General features: G+C 36.5%; 1 protein-coding gene across 3 annotated transcripts in view; it reads left to right on the plus strand.

The window, feature by feature from the left end:
* ARHGEF3 (Rho guanine nucleotide exchange factor 3) overlaps positions 1 to 26,448 on the plus strand; it is a 134,801-nt gene that overhangs the window by 47,267 nt on the left and 61,086 nt on the right. For 2 of the 3 annotated variants that reach the window (XM_054838447.1, XM_054838448.1), the window contains one exon: positions 23,436 to 23,498. In XM_054838447.1, the coding sequence (XP_054694422.1) occupies positions 23,436 to 23,498 (63 nt within the window). Of the gene's footprint in view, positions 1 to 9,703; positions 9,860 to 23,435; positions 23,499 to 26,448 lie in introns of those variants that run through there. The other variant, XM_054838450.1, reaches the window with a different exon arrangement.

A 26,448-nucleotide genomic window follows, 5' to 3' on the forward strand; every position in this document is an offset into this window, starting at 1 on the left:
TTTGATTTAAAATAATAACAACAACAAATACATCCTAGTTTATATGAAATTTAGGCTTAAAGTTACTGACCTGTGCAATCTCTCTGCTATATGCTCCTCTTGCATATATGTATGAGGCATCAGGTTAATTTGGTCTTTAAGAGATTGTATAATCAGGTGTCCAGGAAATGGAGTATTTTAGAGGGAAGCTATTTATAGTGAGAATTGTAATTTCAGAGGAATAAACACAGAACCTGTGGAGGCAAGAACATTGCAAATTGGAGGGACAGTGTAATGGGAAAACTGGAACATAAGAGATTAGGTGGTGGATGTGGTGCTTGGAGTAGAAGAGGAATGAAGCAAAGGAAGATACTGGGTGTAGGATTGGAGAGGGAAAGAGGAGGAAGCTGCAAGTTAGCAAGAGGGATAGTCAGGATGGGGAAAGCAAGGAGCAGTGAAAGAGGTAGAGAGTGTGTGGAGAGGGATAAAGTATGGAAATAGAGGAAAGCTAGTGAATGTGAAAGCAGAGAGATGGAAGTGCAGAGTGGAGGCAGAAGTCTTCTATAAAACACAGCAAGTTTACCAGTTCAGCCTTTGCAAATATTGACTCTAGGATGATAAAGACACCATGTGGGTGGGGAGCAATTTGTGGGCAGGGCTTGGGAAGAAGAGGCATGAATATCTTGTGAAGTGGGGCAATTCAGAGGCAGGTTGATAATGTATGTAAAGAACAGCTCAGCCTTAGCACAGAGATTGGTATTAATCTTATTTTTGCTCTCTCTTCTGGTTGCCATTAACTCTCACTCCTTTTCTTCTCATCTCCATACCACCCTTCCCTTAAAACCTTGAAGCAGGTAGAGGGCTTTCTTCAGCACTGCTGTTTGATGCTTATACAAAAGAGACAGCTGTTCAATATGCTGCTCCTACTGTCTATAGAAATAATGGGTTATGTTGCCATATAGGGTGGGAAACAGTTTTATTTAATAAAGCATCACCTCAAATGAGGTATACGTTTGTACAGTCATGCACGCGCAGTTAAAAGATGTCAGGATTAAAGCTTCTGTGGTTGTTTGCTAGTTATGATACAGTCTTGAATTACACACTTGTGTGCTATTTTTTTCCCATAGTAAGAGTAGTTGGGATTATTTATAAGAAAGTTCTGAATTCAAGAAGACTAAGAATCTCTCCTGAGGAGTTCCACATTTCAGCTTCTTTATCTGTCTCCTCTCCTGCTCCCTTAAAATCACCCACTTTCTGGTTTTGCCAGCAAGATAATTTTCCAGACTGCCTTAATATGTGAATGGTGGGCTCGTGTTACTGCAACACTTTAAATGTTTTTTTTTTTTTTCTAATGATGCATTTACATATGTTTGCTAAAGTAGTAGTACATAGCAGTCTCAATGTTCATATGATGACATGTCAGATGGCTATGAAGAAACTGCCAGACAATCAAAAGAAAAGTGGTGACCTGATTAATGAAGAATATTGGGGTTCTGGGCATAACTGAAGAGGATGCCGGTTTTGTCTCTGCTTATCGTTGATATTTTTCTCTACTGTTCCACCAAGAGCTAGCATAATTTCCTGCATATTTTTAACAAGCATCTGAACCATTATCATGGTTTCTCTACTTTTATTTCCCCTACACACCAAATTTGGCTGAAGAACTTTAGTGCTAAAAATAAATAAATAGTGAAATCTAAACCAACATTTTCTGCTTGAAATATTTTGAGGCATGTGTTTGGTGTGCAGTTGCCTGAAGATTGAAGATAATTTACTGCAACTGGGCTTCTTCCTATTTCCTCCTTTTTGTTTCCTTTTTAGTTTTTTCAAAAGCATTTAACTAACCAAGCTGCAGATGCGGTCACCTGTGAGGAAGGCTGGTCTAATTTATGAGAAGCCTCACATAAAAATGTGCTAAACAAGCTCAAGGTCAATTTTAGATGTGTAAGTGGTTTCTTTGCTCGTTTTGCTGCAAGTGTGTTGGGGGAGGAGGGGGGAGGAGAGGTGCCTTCCATGCCAAATGGGAAGAATTCCACATTTTTCAGACAGTATTTACAAAACAGTATGTTTATTTTGTGCAGGCTGGCAGAATTCAGTCATTCCCTTCAGGGTGTGTGAATCTAAACAAGATAAAAGTTGCTAAAAGAGAAGTTTTTTCCTAGCTTTAACTCGATTAATTACATAAATTGCATAATTACATACTACCACAGAAAGCATCTCTTTACCTTTGCTGGAGTCTGACTGGTCTTACTTAGCGTGTGTATCCACTGATACTTGTTTGCTTAAGCAATGATGTTACATGTAACACTTATTAGAAGTGGTATCAGACAGGTATTTATTCATACTTGTTGAAGCAAAATTATGCGCTAATGTCTTTAGATGAAATGTGCTCATTATCTCATAGTATGACCAATATGATTTTAAAACACAGGTTATCATATATCTTCAAAAGCGCATGTGGTTTTCTGTTATTTTAATGTGCTTGTATTTTGTATGCACAATTTAAATAGTTTCCTCTGGGGGGGGGAGGAGGGAGAAGAAGTTTACTTTGCATAATCGAAAGCATAGCTGTGAGTGGAATAATTAGACCTATTGTGACTATTGAGTCAGAAACTAGTTCCTTCACATGTCATAGAACGACTCCTCCACGTGGGGGAGTCCTACTGGCAGCCCTGCTCTCCCATGCCTGCTCTGGCACTGTACGCTCATCCATTTACCTCTGTGGAGAATCCTTCTGTTTCTTCTAACCTCCTGCAGTAGGTTAAAGAGATGCTAGGTGGATGCTTGATCCCTGACCCATCTCATCCCTTTTCTCTTTGAAAAGAAAAAATACAAATTCCATATTCCTTTTTCTCCTTTCTAATAGATTATGTGTTCCAGTGCTCCACTTCCTCCTTTTAGATCTCTCCCTCCTTCTTCTTCCAGTGGGTTGCAAGCTCTTCTGTTTTGGAGTTTAATTGCCCCAGCACTACTTCTCGTTTACTGTTTTTGTTCAGACCTGAGTTTAGTCTGCCTTTGTGGAGGTGCTGTTGTGCCTCTGTCCAGCATTGACCTTTTTTGGGCCAGAATGTCTCTCATGCCTGGTATTAGAAGTGGTAAGAAGCAATTCCATAAGCCTTTTTGCTTTAAAGTATTAGGAGATGGATGCTGTAAACATAGAGCCTGTATAATGAGCTTAGTAAAAGCTGAGTTTCTTTGTAGCCTTCCAGTTCTTTCTTTGAAGCATTGCAGGAGCAGGGAAACTTTGCAATGCTTCAAAGAAAGAAGCAGACTGTTGATAGCAGTGGTGTAGAGGGTAACAGGAGTGTTAAAAATTCCTTCCGTGATACACAATTTGTAGTTCAGAATACTAAAGCTTATAAACTGTAGCAAGTAGACAGCCTGGACACTGATTTTTATTTGTAAAAGAGCTGTTTTTGATGTCTGTCTGCTTAATCTATGGGCAGAATTTTAAATGTTTTAGCTTATTATTGGTTTTGGTTTTGAACAAACCATTGGAACTGTTGTTGATTAGTCACAAGACTAATTTCTCTTGGAACAGCAAGGTTTATATTGGCAAACAAATAGAGATGCTATCAGAAATTCATTGTGTGGCATTTGCGTAACTGGATAGCAGTCAACTCCATCTGCAGTTCCAAAACACACATCAGAATTGTTATATTCTTAATGTATACACTAAATTTAAAAAGCAATTCAGTGTGACCAGTTATATAATTTTGAAAAATTCAAGAATGTATTATTCTAAACTGATGCGCTGACTCAGCATGGTTTAATTACCATGATAATTTCTACCCACAATATGTAATGTTAGGTTAGTTATGTCAGAATGTTTTATTTGAAATTCCAGCAAAACATGATTTGTTAATATATTAGTTCTTAGATCTGTGATAAATGGCTGTATCTTTTTGTAGTAGGATCATTGGGTAGTGTAAATTACAAGGTTCTTCCCATACAGTAGTACTGTACTGTAGTACTCTCCTGTGCTGGAGAGATGTATATGAGTTATTTATAAATGAGTGAGTTATAAAGGAGAATGATGCAGGCTGGCATTTAGCCTTTGCCAGGTTTCTAGTAGTTTGGGACTCAGGTAGAAAAACCTGTGCGCGTTTCATGAGCTGTTACTGCTTATGCTATCTAGAGAGTGCTGTAATGCTTAAGAGTTTGCAGTGTTTTCATTAACTCAATTCAGTAGCTGTTTTATTAAACTTTCACAGTTTTTACGTCTAAAATCATCAATGATTTAAGTACATAACCATTAAACCTGTCCAATTACCTAGTTTACAGGGCTACCTTACAGTTAATTACATGCTAGTTATATAAAATACACTTTAGATGATATGTTTCTTGGGATGAGAATTTTGAGGCATGCTTATAGAGCACTCAGCTAATACATTCTTGAAATGAAGAAGCTGTCATAGGCTTTTATATCTGCAAGACTTTTCCATCATTATTCGTATTGTAAAGGCTAGGTATTCTGTTTATTAAAGCTGAGTCATTCAATTAAGATTTTGAGGTTTTCTGATAATGAAAATACTGTGATATCCCCCATTTGGAAGGATTTCTTATAATGTCATGTTATCTTTTCACAGAATAGATATTTTCTTCAAAAAATACTTTATGCAGTCATTATCTTAACATTGTAGGGTTTTATTTTATGGAGCTTTCTAAGTGCTTTGTAACAAGCTTATTTTTGTTCCGGGTGTGGCTTGTTATTTATGGTAGAAATATTCTGTATATGCTATAAACCCATCACACCAGCTATTTTGCACATACAAACAATACTGAGCTCGAAGCAACATGTGATAAAGCAGATAGGTCCAATTGTCATTCTTTTAGGCTAAGTTTGATGTTCTGTTATATAGCAGATTTCCTGTCTTTAATCATAGATTGGGTGTTACCTTGTACTCCTGCTGTCATTTACAGTTCTTTTCTTTGTTCAACAGCAGATGAACTTGACCCCTGTTCAGTTTAACTCAAACCAAACTCTGCCCATTTCTTTGTATTTGTTTCCCCCCACCCCACCAGTGGCTGCTCTTTGAGAACACATGATGTGAAATTACTATTTCCTGTGACTTTGTTTCAGAAACTTGTAATGGTTAATAGGGTGATGCTGTTGTCCAGCCCAGCTGAACTTGATGCCACTTGGTCTGAGAAACCAACATTTTGGAAACAATTTTGAATTACATATTGGTATTTTATTGATGCTACACTATTTCAGATTAGCAATTTTATTTTAAAATGACTAGTGGACATGAATGGTTGCACACATGGACTTCAATTGCTTTTTTGTTTGTTTTTACTAGTCATGATGCTTGCAGTAAAACTTGATGTTATTACAACTTGTTGCAAGGGTGTGTTGTTAACATCACTGTTTACTTTTTTTACTGGATCCTTGTGATGGTGTCTTGTCTAATTTCCTGGTGCTCATACTGTAAAAAAAAAAAAAAAATCACTGGTTGGTCTAAATAGATTGTAGAAGTTTCCAATTTGGCAGTGCTTAGAGAGCCTTCTGAAAACTTCTGAACTTCTGAAAGAGCTTATAAACAGTACTCAAGAGCTGATGGAAAAAGAACAGGAAATTTGAATTCCCTCTGATGTTTTCAATTGGAAGAAGCATTTTGAGTGGGTTTGTTGGTTCTCTGTATGAAGACTGCTGTTCATCCCAAATGTAAAAGTGCTTTCACAGCCAGCTTCCCTCTGAGACATCTCAGTCTTAGAATGAGTCCTAATTATTTTTGAACTAAACGTAAGAACAAGATTCTTCTTGAAAGCTCATGCTATTTTCTGTGGTTAGAAAAGCACACAGCAATTAAGTTATGGTCATCTTTTAAAATCTGACACAAATGCATAAGAGTAATATGATGATGTCTTTTATTTCTAGCAGCCTGGAAACAAATTTTGTTATTACAGTAGCAACCGGAAAACAAGGTCTCCACTTCACTAGATATCATGTAAACATAATAATAAACTGTTTCTCTAAAGAATTTATAATCTAAACTTTTTGAAGAACATATTGTAACATTTCTTAATACTAAATTAAATTTTTAAAGAAAATGCAGATCTGTTGAAGCTATCATGATGACAGATTTTGTAATTCCTGGTTCCTGCTACATGTTTGGAAATGGGATATTAAATCTAATTCAAGATGTACGAAGTATTGCATATAATATGATCCAAACGTGATTTGAGGTAACATTCTGAAACTCTGTAAAATGCACATTTAAAAATATTGATTATATTGGTTTTGATTCAAAAATTGTACACTGGTGCTGTGTCTCTCTTGATTGTGGTTAATTGTAAAGCTTTTCAGAGAGTTAAATTTAGCATCCTTAAAACACTCAAAATGCACAATGAGAAAACAGATTCAATCTTTCTGTGTTCCAGCAGGCTCCCTACTGAATTTGGAAAGCTTATTTCTTTTCCAAGCACTGTTTCGAGTTTTCAGTGGTTCATAACCTTAAACATCCTCCAAAAAAATAGCTTAAGTTTCAACAATCACTCTGTCCTCTGAGACACTTCCAGTCCAAAGCAGATCAGTAGCCTTGTGAAAAGGTCATAAAATGAGGGCAGTTATACTAATCATAAGACAATTAGATTGCATGCCCTGACTGGAAGGATACTAGAAGAACATGGGAGAGAGGAATCACAGCACTTTCTGAGGGTGCTCAGCTGGGCAGTGACTGGTGCAGTTTTAGAGAGCAGTTTTTCCCATACTGTTGATTGGTATGGGGTGAGGGGGAAGACTGTTTTAAAAGTTGTTTACTAGATTGATGAGAAAAAGTCTGGTTGACCAATCTCATGCCTGACACTGGGCTGAAATCCGTGATATCTGCCTTTAGGCTTCTTAAATTCCCGTGACTATTGGGGCAGAAGGCTATAGGTGATCTAAGAAATTGTGCGAGTGTGAATATAAAGCAGCATACCAAGTTAAAGTGTTTGCATGTTGTGGTCTCCAGGAAATGGAATACGGAAATCCAGATGTTACCAGGAAATTTGATTGAAAAATGCCTGCCTGCCTACCTACCTAACTTCATCTTTGGTGCAAAAAATATATGAAAACCGTAACACTTCAAAAACTTGCACCCCTATTTTTGAGGCTGGATGAGGGATTACCGAATTCCAATAGCAAAAGTTTAGGATTTCATGCGATGGGGTGAAAGATTGTTTAAGAAATAACTAATGACAAGTTAATATAGAGAAAGGAAAGAATCCTTGAAAGAAATTACAGGCTTATATATAGAATTTGTATGGATTTCCTTTGAAACATAAACTGTGTTCTGCTGGAAGGATCTGAAAAGAAGGCAGCTAGATTTGAGTTTAGCTCATCTTTAGGCAGGGAAGATAGGCCAACAGCATTTACAGTACCCCAAAAGGGAAATACTTGAGTAGTTTTTTAAAGTCTTGACCTAAAACGTCTGCTTTCTGAAGATTCTTTCAATTAGTATTTTCTGTCCGCAGAGATGCGATGGCTCTTGTCAAAGGAATTGGTTGCTGACCGATACCAGTTTCACCTTTTATCTTCCTCCACCAAGCTCAGCAGAAACTTTTTGTTCTGAGTTTTGACCTGATGAAAGATTGCACCAGCTCACTAAGGACCTGTTTTCTTTAAAAATGAGTTCGAATTGCTGTTAGTGTACTACCCAAATTCAAATTTGTCTTGACGTTCTTGCCCACTGGAAGTATGCAGAATTTTGCAGAACATCTCAGTGTTGGTAGATCTGAGCAAGTCACAAAAGATTCAACAGGATAGGGACAGATCAAGAGTGAGGTGTAAGGATATGTAGGGTATGTGAAGTAATTATCTCTGTGTGTGTAATACAAAAATGTATTCATCTTATGTGTATTATACTGAAAACTTGATTTTTTTTCTAATGTTAAAATGAAACAGTTGACTAATACATTCAGCTATTTCTCTTTGTCCATTATAGATACTTGCCTTTTCTTTTCACACAAATACTACTTATGTCTTAAACAGGTCTCTTTGGGATAGTAGTAGGAACGTATTCAGTCTTCTGATATCACTAATGAATTAGTTTTCTAAAACCAAGAATCCACTATCTTACAAATGTATAGAAAATATTTTAGAAGGCAAGCACTCAAGAAACTTTTCACTGTGTATCCGCAGTCTGCGTGCAAACGATCAGAAAAGTTCCAGGATTTTACTTTTCCCTGTATTTGCACTTGTTCTTTACATTAGAGTCCACATATGCTTTAAAAAAACCCCACCCAAATCTCATGTATCTCTCAATAGTTCCTTTTTACTAGTTTCTGAGGACAAGTTTCGCTTGCCCAAAATAGTTAATTCAGTTTGTGATGCAGGAAAGATGAAGGAAAGCCTTTTGAGATCACTCATTTTTACTTGCCATATAAAGCACTGTGTTTCAATCACTTGTGATGATTATGGATTCCATTTTTCAGGGTCAATGTTCTGCATTGTTTTCTAGCTAACTTTGGCTAAGGGAAGTTAATATCTTTGTATGGCTAGATTTTGAAGAGTGCTGATCAAATGCATATTGAAACTGGTATATATGAATCATATGCAAATATAAATTTTCATATCATGTGTTGGAAGTTAAATATTTTGATAACTTGCGGATGAGCACATCATGAAACTTAGCTTTTCTTTCCTTTAAGTAGTGTAAATTGATATGATGGCCAAATGAGGCAATTAACTGAGTGTATATTAAAGGAAAATACGTACTAGTAGGTTCTAGTGACCTAGCTGGCAGTTTGAGGGAGACCACTGAAGACTCAGTACTAGCAGGTTGATCTCTCTCGGTTGTTCTTGTCTGAAGAATGATTTGGCTTGCAAATATAAGAGCTCTCAAGGAAGTGTTATATTTTGCAGTTTGAATTACGAATCTGGAACCTAAGCCTCTAAGTTTACTGACTTCAAGTTCTCAATCACATTGATGGCCAGTGTGTATGTGTCTAGGGAGTCCTTGCAGAGGAGATCCACAGTTTTGAAATTTAAAGTGGGCTGGGAAATTTTGTGTCACTGATGTAGCAACAGTATTATTTCATATTTTTAAGGCAGCAGTAACTTTAAGTTGAATGTTTTCTTGGTGCTTAAGGTGAAGAATCAGGAAGAATTGAGTTTTTCATCAGTTATATTGAATTACCAGGGATAAAATCAAACTTTGCACTTCCTTGACACATTCTCACATGTAAAATTTGGGTGCTCTGCCAAGCTCATCTTTGGGCCTTGATTCTGGGCTGATTCTAAAATGTTCTGTACTGCCTTTATACTTCTGTTAATTGAAGAACACCCACTTAGCACACCTCTTAATTTCTGAAATACTGAAAGTTTTCTGTGAACTAAACGTGTAAAAGTTTCACCCGGTGTCTACCAGCTGTTTTGTTTTCTGAGGCATCTACGTTTGGAGATGGTTTGTCTGCCCTTGAGTTTAAAACCCATTGCTGCTGTTTCAGACTGAGAATTGCCCAGGTAGGAGATGGACTGTGTTCCAGTTACTCACTCTCAAAGCCCCAAAGACCTACCTATTACTTTAAAAACACATTCATGATGTCTTTACCTTTACCATATTAGTGCCATTCATTTGTTAGCAATTTTTAAAACACTTTTGTCTGTTTCAAATATTATTTGAAGCAGTCTATGAGGAAAAAACACAACAGAGATAGACATGACAATACATATCACTCGGCTTCTGACACTTCTAGTACACTGCATGACAGGAAGCGAGAGCAAACTGTGTGCCTGCATGGGGAGGAGTTCCTGCCGAAAACTGAAGGAGAGACATAGGGACTCCTTTGTAGCAAAGACTTTTCATTGTCAGGCCGAAGATTAAGAAACCTCATAAAATCCGAGCATAGTACTAAGTACCTGATGGTGTGGTGTTGCTTTTTTGTGCATCATCAGGTAAGTGTAAATTTGAGATCGTATTACTTTTTATTGTTTGCATGTGTGGCATTGTAGTAAGCTGAAATTGCACAGATACTGCTTCCAGCATGCCAGGATTTAAAATTGGGTATTGATGAAACCAAAATGTTGCTTAGCAGGAATGTTTCCTTCTGAAAGGGAAGAAATTTGTTAGAAGTTTAGATAATATACTCTGATATTCCCAATGGGATGGATAACGGTTTATTTTTCTCTATGTATTGGTAGCTTATTGCTGCAGGTTGGTGGGTTTATGTTTTTGGTTTTGCTTTTTATCACACGCCTGTAAACATCTCTACCTCTGTCTCCTAGTGTGAAAATGAGGATTTTGGCTGATGCTAGGGTTTAAATGGCAACAATTGTAGCTATGTCTATCCGTTGTCAAAGTGAAACCTGTAACAGATCCTATTTACAGTGTATTTACAGTGCATAATGGTTCTGCTCTGCAGCATGTGTATGTGGTATCACCTGGAAAACTGGGTGCAGTTTCAGACATTGTACTTTAGAAAGATGTGGACGGAAAGGTAGCGAGATTGATAGTAACTGTAGAAAATACAGCCTATGAAGAAAGTTTAAAAGATTTAACACGTTGTATGTAGAAAAATTACTTGATATAGTGTACAAGTATACATTTGTATCTGTGTGTGAACAATTATAAAGTTGGTACTTGTTCTCTGTATTTGCCAAGGATAGCACAGGACTAAGTGGGCTATTTCATAGCAAGGGAGATTTAGGTTAAATATTTTGGGGCAAACACTTCCCGATTGTAATGTTAATTAAGCAGTAGAACAGAGTATATAATTATATTATAAAATCTGTCATTTCAAACTTTTCAGAATAATTTAGAAAGAGCTGCATTGTACACATCAACCTGTTTTACCTGTTGTAATTGTTAGCATTTACTACTTGATCGTTCTTAACAATTTGTGTGGGATTTTGGGTTTGAACTGTTAATATGTGAATAAGAGTAGCATATTAGTCACAAGTGCACAAATCTGATCCCTAACTTTGCAGCTCTAGTCCCTGTTTGTAGCATCTTTCCACTCATTGGAAAAATAGAGCTTCCTCTTATTTAAGAAGCAAAGTCATTTCAAAATACTTGCGTATATGTTGAATAAAACTGTACTTTGAAGTTCTTAGAAACGTGATAAAGATGAGGGTCTGTAGTGCGAGGCAAGAAAGTCAGGGAGGTATTAAAGGGCCTATATGCTTGGATTTGCTATGGAGAATGTGACTTAAGTATACTGAAGCTTAAAACTGGATTGTTAATTGAGATTTTTTTTTTTTTTTACATTCCCTGTGACACTTTTCAATAGTGAGGGAGATGGTCTACGATAAATTTATTGCACAGAATGTTTTTAAGATGTTACCTAGAATGCTTTATGCAGTTCTGACTTAAATAATGTCTAAGAATGGTATATCAAAATTACAACAGGCTCAGAAAGTTTATTAAGACTGTCAGAGAAATGAAGAGCTATTCAACTAGTGAAAATTGGTTTAATAGGTGTTATGCATTCGAATTCTCAGTTTTTATTAAATAACTTAAAAGGGGACTGGTGATTACTAACTGCCATAGTGTTAAATTGGTGGGGTCTTTTTGGATGTACTTAATATGCATGTTTGCTGTGGGTATGTATTTTAGATACCATTCACTTGAGAATTTATAGCAGAAAAAAATCTAATAAATGCCACAGTTCTCAGAACACCAGGGAGATGCGTGTTTGCCTATGATATGTTACATCACACAGATTGATTGGTGTCTACTAATATTGCTGAGCTCAAACTGAAATCTTTTAGGTTGGGTGTAAATTCTGTCTCCTGTTCCGTATGCCTCATTCAAAATGAATGAAGTCTTCATCCCTTTGTCAATTTTGGTTGAAACTGAGGAACAAGTTTTTAAAACATAAAATATAACTCAGGAGTCATAGGGATATCCACCAATACCATATAAGCGTTATTTCCTGAGAAATGGAGCTAAAGTGTTTGTGTGTGTGTTTATATATAGTGAACCCGAAACCAGACACAGCAACGTGTAATTTTAGTAAAAGTGCTATTGTTTTTATCTGTGGAACAATCCAGTTTGGGTGCAGCCATTTTATCTATTCTGTGTGACACTGAAGAAGAGCATTTGAGGGAGGCACTTAGATCAAAAGTCCTGTGCAGGATCCTGTCTGTGGTTTTAAGGGTTCATCAGCATAGTGATGCTGAATGCAGGAGACTGGGGGAAAGCAGGCTAACAGCAGAGTATTAGAGCGGTAAGGGATGGCTGCAGTTTCTGTAAATGTAAGCCAATTGAATGCCACATGGAGACCTCGTTTATGGAAATTGTTTCCTTCTGCTGTATGCGGTTCTGGTGCTGTGCACAGCATCAGCAATCCAAGCTCTCTTTTACAATGAGAAGCTCCATTAGATTCCTGACATTCTTAAAAATAAACAAATGATAAAACCCCCAAACCTAAAAAAAGAAATATAATAATAATAATAATAATAATAATGTCATTTGAATGAATCTGCTTTTCAAGTGAGAAAATGTCATTGTGACTTCTGTTCCAAGAATGAAACCCCCACTTCTTACATATCCAGATGCAGCAGGTTTGGAACCAGAAGTTGTGGTTGGCAGCTGTGATTAAATGGTCAACTGCAGCAAGTATAGGTTGTTGCTGTCCTGTGAGAGGAAGTCCCCATGCCTTTAATGGTAGAGTTAGAGTATTAAAATAGCCTAACTTTGATTATTCTTGCTTTTACAACTAGACCTATAATAAACTCCCTCAACACAAATGTACAAGGCTAGGAACTGCAACTTCATCATGTCAGCTTGCCAAAGGCAAAGGAATCCAGGGATTATTTGCACGCTGACTGGGCCACAAAGAACTGTATCTGACTGACAGATCCCAACTCAAAAGTGTTTGCAAAAAGAAGAGAAGATTAATCTAACTAGTGTATGGACACTTTTAAATTGCATCTTAGTTTTTATTTATATGCTAGGTGACTTGAGAATCCTTAGATATTGATTGTAAGTGTTAACTAAAAGCATAATTTATGTAGCAGTCTTCAAGTTCTGACTGAGAAAGGCTCATGTAATAAAGATTACTGTTCATTCATGTAAAAACCCCCTCCTACAGAGAAAGAAATAAAAGTATGTAACTTATTTATCTGAATTTGATTCAGACTTTATAGTAAACTGTGAAAAAGTTCTACCATGTTTAACTCTCTGCTAGATTCCAGTGACTGATACTCCCCCGTCTTCTGAAAAGGGGAAGGAAGAAGGTTAAATAAAGATAGAATAAATACAAGTCCTCAAACAAAGCTCTGCTGATCCTTGTCCTTACAGCATCCCGTACATGCACACCCATTTCCTGTTGTTAATGTTAAACACATTGAATATAACTTTCATTTCATTGTTCACTTCAGTGTTCATTTTATATTACATTGACCGGAAAATCTCAAATCCATCACAATAAGCACTGTAGAAATAAAGCTTGCTCTCTGTGCTCAGGGAAAGGTGAAAAGGAGCTGCCCTGTTGCCTGGCAGAGATGTGAGGGACTCCTCTGAAGCAATAGATACCCGTGTTTCAGTGGCAGCGTCTTAAGTGCCGTAGATGACCTCACCTCCATTTTGGGAGTTTTCTGCTGTGTTCTAACAGACTTGGAGCAGAGTCTGTTTTTTCATTTGTTTGTTTTGCTTGGGACATGAAGAAAAAGCAAGTTCTGTTATTAACTCCCATACACAAAGAGCCGGCTGGCTGAACACGTGCGGAGTGGGAAGTAGAACCGGCAAAGCTTTGTACCAGACTTGGTGCAAACCACAATCGAGTCATCTCTGACTGCTTCTCCCTCAAAAGGAAAAAAGCTTTTGTTTAGATTTTTGTGTCACTCTTGAGAAAAAGAAACCTGTAACATCTTTGGTATTCCTAACAGTAGAGGGCAGCGGAAATATGCACAGAAACTAAGGAATTTTTGGTTTTCCTTAGAGCCTGAGCAAGTTCTTTTTGCCAATATAAAGAACTGTGATATTGGAATGCAGGGTAACAAGTTATGTTCCTTTATTAAAATTTTGTATTAGAACTCAGTATTCTGAAGTTATGGTCCCCAAAAGCATGTATGATGCATCATTCGGCTAAAAAAAAGGCACTATGCTCTGGGAAAACTTGCTGTAAGTTGCTGCTGTCTTCCCACGCCTTCAGGCTCTTGCAATGGTCAGTGCTACAGCCACGGAAGTGAAGGATAAGCAGGGAGGAGTACTGGTACTGGCATGAAGGGGAGTGGTAGGCTACAGTAAAGTGAAAGGGATCGCCTTAACAGATGACAGGAGATGCATCGCTCTCTGAATGAGCTTAAACTAGGGGGTGAATTATCACTTGTTTGTGGAATTGAACTCTGAACCCAACTTAGGAGGAACACCATATTCAACAGGAAATTCAGAGGTTTCTAGCTGGTTATTGTAGACAGAGATGCTGATGTGATTAATACGACATGGTCTCCCTCTGTACGGACTTCTTTCCAAAACTCTGCATTGTATCAGCCAGGCCCAAGTTGGGGTTGTTTTGGTTTGGGTTTTGGTTGGGTTGGGGGTTTTTTGTTGGTGTGGTTTTTTTTTGTTTTGGCATCTGTACTTTTATTTAATCTTAGACACTTGAATGTCAGTGTAACAGTAATGTGATAAGACAGAAAATGGGTAATCCTATGTGAGGCTTAATTCTTGTTTCAGTATTGTTAGTGTTCTGGCTTGAAGCTGGGTAACGTGACACTGCCACTGCCTCTTCTAGTTCACTTCTGAAGTCTGCTTGCTCATATTATATCCCACCACCTGTGGCAGGAAATGTTAAATTAGTGATTATCCAACTAACCTAAAGATAGAAGGTTGTTAATCTTTTGCCTAGTAATTTTATACCCAATTTAAGTTGGATCCAAGGCATATTTTGTTAACCGAGTGATAACAGCAGGTAAGAAAAATGTTAAAGTGTTTAGTCAGAACTTCCTCCTGTTGTATTAGGGAGACCAAAGTGCTTACCTTCTAATCTGAAATATTTTAACTTTTTTCTTTTCTGGCTGTGTCATCTGTGAAACTTGTGGAAACATTTTAAATTAGTCTGGAGAATTGAAATACTTCACTCCCAGTCCAGTTTGTCATTATTTCTTTCATCCTATCTCACTTTTTCTTGCACGCCTTTTAACATCTGTTTTGTCCTAGTCGTGCCTCATTACTGGACTCTGTGTCCTGACTCTGAATCCTCCATACTTTGTGATATAACTAACTGGGAGCTTGACACCTTTGAGATCATTTGAATGTGATTTTAAATGGAAACAGTGACAATTTGAAACAGATCTTTGTCATGGTTTTACCCCATCCGACAGCTGAGCACCATGCAGCCGCTTACTCCCCCCCCTCCCATTGCGATGGGGGAAAGAATTGGAAGAGTGAAAGTGAGAAAACTCATGGGTTGCGATAAAATCAGTTTAATAAGTAAAGCAAGAGCCATACGCACAACCAAAGCAAAACAAGGAATTCATTCACCACTTCCCACGGGCAGGCAGGTGTTCAGCCATCTCCAGGAAAGCAGGGCTCCATCACGTGTAACGGTGACTTGGGAAGACAAATGCCATCACTCTGAATGCCGCCGCCCCCATCCTTCCTCTTCCACAAGCCCCTTATAAACTGACCATGATGTCACGTGGTGTGGAATATCCCTTTGGTCAGTTTGGGTCAGCTGTCCCGTCTGTGTCCCCTTACAACTTCTTGTGCACCCCCAGCCATCCCGCTGGTGGGGCAGTGCAAGAAGCAGAAAAGGCCTTGGCTCTGTGTAAGCACTGCTCAACAACAACAAAAACATGTCTATCTAACAAAAACATCTCTATATTATCAAAGCTGTTTCCAGCACAAATCCAAAACATAGCCCCATACTAGCTACTATGAAGAAAGTTAACTCTCTCTCAGCTGAAACCAGGACAATCTTATAACACAGAAGCAACAGGAGGTGGAGGTTTTGGAGTCATTAAAGGAATAATTTGGTCTTGGCAAGTAGTATTTTTCAGGGCTTTTTAAAAGGGGGATCAATGTGTTATGGATGGATGTGGAAATACTGACAAACTACAAAGGAAAAAAGATGAGAATTGTAGTGTCTGAATATTCTCTTGAACTTAACCAGCTTCTGTACATGTTTGGTATTTAAGAATTATAAGGGTGCTTAGAATCGTTAGCATATTTGAATATATACATGTGGATTTTGCTGATAAAAATTATTTACATATCAAGAGAATTTCTAAGCTAACTGGATTTTTTTGAAGGAACGTTGTATAAAAACAGTGCGAGTAGAAATTTGCATGAAAGTCTGGATTATTCTTGTGATTTGATGTCTTTATAGAAAGAAAGTGATGGTATGTTCCTGCCTTATTCCCAGCTGCTTAAACACCAACTGGATTCCTAGTGCACAAGACCATCATCAGGCTTTTGATGTGAAGGTTCCTTGTAGACTGAGAGAGCTCTCAGCTGTCTAAGGAGATACTGCTGCTTTTTAAAATAGGGGGAAAAAAATGTTGTAGTAGAGCTGCTTTTCATGCAGACGTAGCCTGCCCTTTGGAGTGTGGCTTGAACCTTTTCTGGCCTATGACATTTGACTTTTTGTTAAGTATTTGGTCTGTTTTCTCCCCTCCTTCCACATTAAACCCTTCTGGATTTTATTTTTGACTATACCTGTTCTCTTAAAATTGTTGTTCTTTGATTGGTTTTGGTTTTTACCTCTGTCTGAGAGAGACACTGTCCTTTGGATTGTCCTTGATATTAGTGTACCATAAACTGGAGTGGATCAAAACCCAGAACAGTGAATCCCTTCCTGACTTTTCCTAACCAGTAAAAATGATAAAAAAATGTGTTGGCTAAATAGTTTTCCCTTTTCTGTAGTATTGCAAATTTTGTTTTTGTTAATTTTAGGAGGGGGTTGTTATTTGATTAAACTTGTATTACATAGGACAGACTTAGCAAAATTGCTGTGTTTATACATTAATGAATTAATGCATTCATTGGGTTGTTATTCATGACTCAGTTGTCTTTCATAAAAGTAGCCAGTTTATTAGGAATCATTTGCATATAAAATAGAAATATAAAATATGTTTACATTCATGCCTTTTTAGATGTTTTCCTTTGAAAGCGCAGTGTGTGGTGATGCTCTATTATGACAATTGGGAGTCCATAATTGCTCTCATTATCGAATTTTGCAAAAAGTATGTTAACTTGCATTTTGCCACCTACAAATCCTTTTAAATAAACTTTGAATTATGACTGCTTCTTTAACTTAGTTTTAACAATATTTACCCAAATGTTTTTTAAGTTCATCTTGTACTTCCCCAAAATCTTAACAGGACATTCAAAGGACCTGTAGTAGAACATGTTGTGCTATGTTTGCCTTGTCTTAAAAAGAATAATTAAAGTATCTGATACATACATGTATTTGTGTATGCACGTATATATTATATTTTTATATATAAATCTGTGCGTGTATATATACACACACACGCACCTCTACCTATTTAAATTTAAATCATGTATTAGAACTGCGTTTTTCATGAAGTTGCTTTCTTCTAATTAGCAGTGTTGAATCACGCCTAGATGCATGTTCTGGAAGGACTTTTTAGATATTTTCATATGAAAACAATTTGAAATACAGAATGATTAAATGGGTTTTGTTTTTTCTTTAGTTTGGACTTTTTGAGGGAGTGGAGAAAGTTGTTTTGGTAGAATGAATGGATCCTCATTTGTTAAATGGATTTCTGTGTGAAAAAAGGGCTTAAAGTTGTTTTGTGTTTTATTTTGAAATTAACCTGTCTATGACTGAAAAGGTTTAAGGGTATTATGTGCCTATGCAAATACATTGTCTTGAACTATTTATTTTGATGCCATTCTGTGTGCAGACACATTTCTAAGCAATTAGAATGGCTAGATGGATTAGCAAAAGTAAGCAATTCTTCTGAAAAGCATTTCCTTCCCCGTCACAGGATGTTTGTTGTTTTTTTTTTTTTAATCAAGCTATTTTTGCGCATCTTTGCATTTCATGTCCCAGGTGGTAAAATATAAATCTCTGGTATTGATAACTAAAATCCTGTGATGGAGAGAGAATGTTAATCCAGCCTTCCTATAACAATGTCTTATTGCTCTAATTCCTTTAATTAAATCACTGCTTTAATATATAATTGGATCTCTTACTTTCTCATCTCCTGTGAGATAATTACTGAGAGCAACTCTTTCCTGCTATGTTAAGACCAGGAAGTGTTCTGTCTCTCTAACTATGGATGTAATCATAGCCTTTTAGGCACCAGTATCACAAACATGGATCAAGATTCAAGCTTGTTACACAATCAGTCATCATGGTCCACTGACTTAGATTTTTATGTATTTCAAAAGACAAAATAATCAAATGTGATAGAAAACATCTTTCAGTCTAGAGGTACACATTCAAACGTGTGTAATGCATCTGTGTCATCAGTCAGAAAACACAGGCACGTCCCTATTCAGAATAGATACTGTGTTAGTGGTATGCTTTTTTCATGCAGACCTTTTCTTAAGGTCTGCAAATATTGTGCAGAAAAGGGGAGTTACCAAAGTGTTGCAAGCTATCCTTTTTTCCCCCCAGCAAGGTAAACAGCTTCATAACAATTTTCTGTTTTCAATAGTTTATTAGAATTTGTATATACATGAAACAAAGATTTACTCTGCAGTGAGATAGCAGGTGACGTTTGTCCATTGCTCATAGCATGATACAGAGTGATCACAGTATTTTGTATTTAATGTATTTAATACAGTGCTGCAGTATGGCATTACTTATGTAATTAATATACACTAGAGATAAAGAGTGATCATGTCTAGTATAAGGATAGCATGCTACCTTTTAATTTGATTTTTTTCATATTACTAATCTGAATTAAAATAGAGATGGGTTATAATTGAATAGTTCAGTTTTTAAAATTTCAGGAATATTCACATTAATATCTTTAATATGCTTCCTAAGTACAAAGATGGGGTGTGCTAATGGTCATGTGTCTTGCAACTTTACCCCTGTTTCATAGTATTCATAATATGTTGGGGCTTCTTACTGGATTTTAATTAAAACCTGATACGATCTCTATCTGGACATGGTTCTGTTAAAACAACATGCATATCCAGTATATTAGAATGTGATATGTTACGCATGTCAGGATCATAACTTGTGTATATAATTCAGGCGTGCTCAGGTATCCATAAGGGCCTCAGTTTTTCTATTGCTTGACACGTTTGTGGTTAAATCTTCTGCAATTTTCTGTAAGATGTCTACATGGGTAAACTCATGGGCTTATTGTTAGTACATGTCGTCTTAATATAGCACACACAGAGTGGGCTTTGCTGCTCCCTATCGCACATGCTTCTTCTAGCCACATAGTCCTAAAAAAAGCTGTTAATTTGTATTAAAACTGGTGATTGTTACAGCCATAGACAATTCTAAGAAACATTAACAAGAACTAGGGGTATTTCATGTGCAAGGTAATAAAATTGAATTAAGAAATCAGTCTTTTTCCCCTAGTGCTATGCCTGGGCCAGTGCAGGTGTCACACTGAATAAAGATTCACAAATTGTGGCTTTTGGCTTAACAGAGTCTTGTGTGACAATATAAGCTGGTATGAAAAATCTATCGTAATACAATATGATGCAGTTAGGAATTGTTTCATATGTTTATTTGTCCTTCAAACAATATGTGCAATAGATATTCGAACCTCTCAAGAGCACTGCTTACTTAATTTTCTCAGGAAGTTCAACTTTTTCATTAATATGTCACTTAACTGATTTTAGTATTTGAGCTATAAACTAATTTTATCAAAGATCCTTGTCATTGCAGTGAAGCTTGTTCCACTCTGAGTGTGTGTGATATGTACAATGATGTATCACATAACTCTTCCTCTGGATTTATCCCAAAGCTATTACACCGTGTTTCTAGGATCTTTTGTGAAAGGAATTTGTTGAGATCAAAATGGAGTGAAGTTTGTGTTGTGATGTGCTGTGTGATTTAAAACATAAAATGGACAGCAACATTTGAGGAGTAATTTTCTGGAACATGAGAGATTCAGAGGTCAGCTGTGTTGTGCTGTGGCAACCGAGACAGGACTGGTAACTCCTTTGGGTAAAAGACACTCACAAAGGGCGGGGATTAATTTAATGAGCACCTTATGCTCCCTGCACAATATCCACTGCAATCTTTGCTTCTAATCCACTTATTATGGGCAAAGAAATTTATCTGGTAGTTCAATTATTGGATTTTTTTTTCCCCATGGTGTTTTCCCCTCCCCTGTTGATAATAGACCTTGAAACTCTTAGAAAATTAAAACATTAATCTTAACTGTAGTGGTTGATGATATTTAACAATTTCTGTATGAAATGACTTGTCTTGCATAGATGCTGGGACAAACGTACAAAGAACATAAGTAGCATAATACTTGCAAACTTCCAGATGACAAGAATAGTATGATATATACGTTGTTAGATTATTTTTTTGTGTGTGTGGCTTTTCAGTAAGTAGAAGAGCTAAAATAGTGAGGAGTGATCCTTTGATTAGCACAGTGAAGTATAAGGTAGAGCAAGCTCAACCTACTTTGTGGAGCTGTCCCAGACTCATTCAATATGTAATTGCTTTTCTTAGAATGTACCTGTCTTTTCATCCCTTTTGGCGTGTGCGTTACAGTTGATACCTATTTGTTCCTCCTGAGTGTATTGAGACTTAGTTATATAACCAAAGAGGTTGTCTCTAGATAAGATATGAGCTTGTTAATATTTACTGCTAACTACACTTTGTGCCGTGCTTTACCTGAATAGCCTTGCCTTGGACACTTGTCCTCATGGACACTGCTTTGTCCATGATACCTCTGTGTTTTGGACCCACATATGCCCTTTGAATGTGGTGGTCAGAGCCCACACATAGTTGTTGTATAACTTTCCTTCTACAGTAAAGGGATGTCCTGTCTCATTCAAGTTCACTTTAATCCTGTAGCCTTGCTAGTGTGCTTGTACTTCATATTATGTAATTTAGAGTCTCAATCCACTTTCATTAGAGTTGGCCTGTGCTGGAAGTGCCACATTCTGTGTTAATCTGTAGCCATGTGACCCCCAGTAAGTCTTTTAATCAGTTATTTAACAAAGGAGCTACCTACTTCTTGTGCGTGTGGTCATTTGTCACGCTCCATTAGCAATTAAGTTGCATCTATTCTATTATGGAAACATTTGTTATGGCTCCAAAATGCATAGTATTTATTATAGATTTTTTTTTTTAAATTTGACCTGTCTATAGAGTATAGGGAACACATACTCTAATCAAGCACCTAACTTACCTCTTTTTTTTTTAAGTGATGGAGTAATACCTGTTGTTGTATTACTATATTGATTCATTAGGAATTCACTTTTATTTCAGTATTTTGCTGACTGAGGCTTAGGTTTATACCATTTTTATACTTCCATAACTAAAGGTGTCAGACCAACGCCAACCCAAGCTGTGAATGCAGTTGCATCCTGTCCATCTGTACGCCATCATCAGTTAATATAGATTCAGCTATCCTGGATCCACACACCATTTTGATTTACCCTTCTTTTGTAGAAATCTGTATTCCAAATCTGAACACACTTCATTTTGATTTAACCTGTGTCCACTGTGTGGGAGGGATGGTGCCTTTTAGTTTTGTGATTTCTTGTTTGCAAAGTAAAGACTCAGTGTCAACTTAAGTAGAATCAATATATAATTTTTTTGAGAAAACTAAAGGTTATACATGGATTTATATCTACAGAAGTTTAATTTGGTTTGAAGAATAGTCTGCAACGTGTTCACAAGGATCTTAAGGTTGCCCTCTGGGCAAAGTACAGGCTTTACAGATCTCATCCCTGTTTTGTGTTTTTCGTCATGAATTCACGTTGACTAACCCTAGAATAATAATTCACATTAGTTTATCCTGTGGAAAAAAATCTCAACCTTATGAAGCACCACTACAGGATAAACAAATATACTCAGTACTATTTCAGATATGTCTGCCTGTTGCTCAGTGTGATCTGGTCCAGAAAATTCTGTGTTCTATTCTGTCCTTTAACTTGTGGCTAAAATTCTGTACTATAATGGTAGAAAGGATTTGATTGTGCATAGTCTGAGGGTGAAGAATTACTTTTCATAAAACACTTTTCACTGTAATGTGGTTAGAGAACTCATGATCCAGTTTCTATTTCTGAATAATAATAGTATTAAAACACAGCTGTCCTTGACATTAAAATTATTATTGAGAGAAAAAAGTGAGACAAGTTACTTCCTAAAAAATAGCAAAATTCTATTTAATTATGATTACACAAGTCAAATTTCTGCTGAAAACTAGTGAGGAAATATAAAAAGTTTCAACACCTACAGTTTCATTTTAAAACAGAATGAAATAAGAACTTTTGGACTTCATGATAAATATTCTTTATCTTTGTTCATCAAAGAAAGTCCTCAGAAACCATATGCTTGACCTAGCAGATGCAATGGTTATTTTACAGGCTTGATGGAATAAAACCTCCAGGCTTCAGAAGAGCCAGTGGCATGGGTACGAGGGCAGGGGGATACAGTTTATACATAGCTGTATTTTTAATTATTAATTTAAAAATACCTGCACAATGTGCAGTTCCTGCCATTTAGCTGAATTTTGGTCATCTCGTAAGTTAGGAGCTCCATATGCATCTGTGTGGGATTCATTGTTGTTCTTTAAATTGCTCATCTTTGACTTCTGTAGACTGGAAACTAAATCCTAGCTATTATTATCTGTGAATGCTTATCTCTAGTTGCCAGTGGAAGACAACACAGCTGGATAAATAAGGATCGTGTATTCTGTGACTTCTCTTGTTTCCTAAATCTTCCAGGCCTGGTAGAAAATGCAGAGCTCTGTTAAATGAAATTTCATACTTCTTATTTGAAGGGCATGAAGATTAATCTTGTGATGAACCTGTGAAATGACATCAGGGAGGGCTTGCCATTTTCCAAAACAAAACCTGAATCTAGAGCAGAGTGCAATCACTGTCATGGATATTGAAATCCAGACACATGTTAATTTAATCCTTGCAGTACATTTCACCTATTATCCTCACTAGGTAATATTGACTGTCTAGGAATAGTACTTGATTGCTGAATGTATGTTTTGAAAAAATCTAAGTATAGGCTTTCAACACAAATTACAAGTTTTTTCTCCTGACAATCTCATTAGTTATAAATGTTCATATCAAGTGCCAAAGTACCATTTACAATATACAATAGTTACTTATGCTTTTAGTTAAAATAAAGTTTCTTAATTGAAGTGAAGCTAGCTCACTATGAGCAGAAAAAAGAATAGCATTTAATTTACTAGTGTGCTGATAAGTAGCTGTTCAGCTTGTGAAAATAGAGTTTATATTCATGTGTGGTGCTTATGATGATAAGAGAAAATAATTAACTATATGTGTATATGTATGTGTATGACTTCATTATGTATACCTGTTTCAAGTTCAAGCTAGTACTATTCATCAAAACTGAGCTTTTCTTTTCATTTTGTCTTATAGAAGAAGCGAAAACAGAGTACTCAAGATGAAGATACAATCAGTATCTGCAGCTTGGATACAAGTGTGAGTAATTTCATTTTCCTTTTTGCCTTTTCTCTCCACTCCCCAAATGAAAATATGGCTATGATGGGTGCTCTGAAACAAACCTGTTCATCTTTTCAGCTGTATTATTTTCATACATAGCATGAATAACTTGTTCTGCTTAATACTACAAATTTAAATTTGATCTATTACTGCTTTTCATTTTTCTATAGTAAAACTTTTAAAGATAAAAATAAAGAGCCAGAATGGCAGTTTATTGTAAAGCAGTGAATCTTTTATTAGTAATTATCAGGATAAAAGGGCATTGTGAATGCAGGACTTAAAAACAGACCTTTTATCCTCTTGCACAGCTGTATGAGAGGTTTTATTTCAGTTATGCCAGTGGTGGTTAATGCTGGTGTTGTGAAGCTGTATAATGTGATATTAATACAATTGCGAGACCTACATATGTCACCAGTGAAGTGATGCGCACATCACATACAGCTATGCTATTCTGTTACACGTTTCAGATACAAAGCCATCAGAATACATGTAGACTTTTCCTTACAAATAGTCAGTTTCTGACTCATTAATTTTTTGTTTCTGTAAGTAAAGGTGAAATATTGACTTGTTTTAGAATTTAAAAAAAAAAAATAATTACTACAGTGATTGATGTCAGCTTACTCTGAAAATAAGCTATAAGGACCAAACTCTTTCTATTGATTTTGGTGGATGTTGAATCAAAGTATTAATAAGTGTAACTACAGAGTAAAATGAAACGCGTGTTTTTTATGTGAAGTTGTGACATAAGTGTACACTTGCATTTATCATCTCAAATCCACAGAAATAAAGTAGACGTAGGTAAATTTACCATTCCTTATGTTCACTGTTTGTATCATTGTTTTCAGTGTTTTGTTCACAGTCAGCTGTTGAACCAGTTTTTCCTTTCTGTAGACCTCTCATGTAGTACAGACAGAAAAAGTAAGTTAAATAAGAGAATAAAAGCTGCTTGTTTTAACAGGTGTTTAGTTATTAGCAGGTGTCAAACCTAGTGCTGAGGCTTCTTTAATGATCAAATTTTATTTTTGTTTTTGAAGTATACCTGTTCTTTGAAGAAGCAATTAATTTGGGGGTTCGTTTGCCTGGATGCAAGCTCTTGTAGGCACTTCAAGTCAGCTGGGTAGAGTCCAGCACCATTTGAGAGATCCTAAACTCACAGTAGCCTGACCCTGTCTGTTAGCTAATAGTTCAATGTTAATTAATCACATTAGACCTTACATTGGGCCCAACTTCAAAGGAATTGTTATTCCTTTAAAGGAATTTTAAAGGAATTGTTATTCTTCAGGGAAGATTCAAAATTGTTGACTATTTACTCTGGACAAATTGATAGCTCTTGACTCTGATCCGGGATGGAAAATGCTGATTTTAACTATTTTTATGTTTCTGTAAAGAGTATGTGATATATTTTATTCTTGTATAATTCAGTTATGTAAAATTCTCTTGTGTGGAAGCTGTTACGCTGTTGTAGAAATACTTGGATTAATATGACTTGTATTTTGGCTAATAGCCTAAGATTTAAATACCGCTTAAAAGGTGCGGTTTCTGATAATAGGTGAATTATTAGAGAAGGGTGATCTAAAGTGATCTTGCCTCTGAATTTTGCCCACAGCAATACGACAGAAAGCATAGAGCAAAGTGAGGTTTTGGTTTACTGATAAGCAATATAATGTCCTTCATTTCCTGCTGTTACATGCTATTTAAAATTTATAAAATGTTATTTCCTTGATACTACTTTTCTGCATAACTCTTATTATTGGCAAGACAAGTGAATATAAACATGAACCAGAGAAAAGATAAAGCAATTAACTAAATGTTTCTATGTTGATCTATGAAATAATGACTATTAAAGTTAACTGAATTTTGATTTCCATGAAAATATTTGTAAATACCTACTTTAGAGGTATCTTGTCAATAAAATGTTTGAAGCACTGTTAAGAAAACTATTCCCACTGTCTTCGAGGAATAACTTCACTACTTACATTTAAATGCATACTGAAGTTTGTATTCTTAGAAAATTGTAGGGAGGGAAGGGTGAGAAAGGTATAGAGGAAGAAATGTGAATCTTTCCTTCCAGTGCTTCAGTGTTACTGAGGTCAGCAGGGTGGAGAATATCGCGTGATGATATAACAGGTAGTGGTGTGCAGTGTATGTTGAAGAATGGTCAGTTTATTTAAATGGACAATTTATATAAATACTAGTTGATTTATTTTTTGCTTGAGGTAGCCACAAGCACGTTTACGCTTTTGTCTGTTACCGGAAAGTACCGATTATCTTATGCTGTATGGCCAGACAGAATATACTGTGTCTTGTGTCTTTGCAACTTACTTTGCCCTGAACTGTTCTACGTTATAATACTACAGTTTCCTATTCAGCATGTGATACTCTGCTCTCATTGCTGATAATAATTGGTCTTAAGGCTAGTTTGCCTCTGGCTGTGGCAGAAGACTCAAAGTGTCAGGGTGCCTTCCTCTGAGAGGGAAAGTGCCTTTGGTTTGGAAAATCAGCCTGGCATGTGACCTCAGACCAACAGCCGCAGATTTTTTAGCTTTAGGTAATGGTTCAAGTGTGCCTATCAAAACTTGGTGCTGTTGATATTAAAACAAGTTGGGCAGGAAGAATTACGCGTTTTCTAATTCCTGCCAATTAGATTACAATCATTCTGGTGTTTTAGAAGAGGACTATCACCTCTGTGAGCTTTCTGGATATGACCAATAAACACTTATTTTTCCTTCCACATTATATTTTGGTGGTGGATAATGATAAAGGCAGGGCTGATTATACATCTAGATTGAATACCTGCTCCTTATGTTCTAGATGTCTCACGTCATTAGAAAATACAAGAGTCTTCCAGCTGTACTGTGAAGTGCTGCAGCCTGAAAGAGACAGTTGGAATCCAGTAGTCATGGCTGAATACTTATTAGCTGTAGAAGTG

Source organism: Grus americana, chromosome 11, assembly GCF_028858705.1.
Source record: "Grus americana isolate bGruAme1 chromosome 11, bGruAme1.mat, whole genome shotgun sequence".
Taxonomy (NCBI): domain Eukaryota; kingdom Metazoa; phylum Chordata; class Aves; order Gruiformes; family Gruidae; genus Grus; species Grus americana.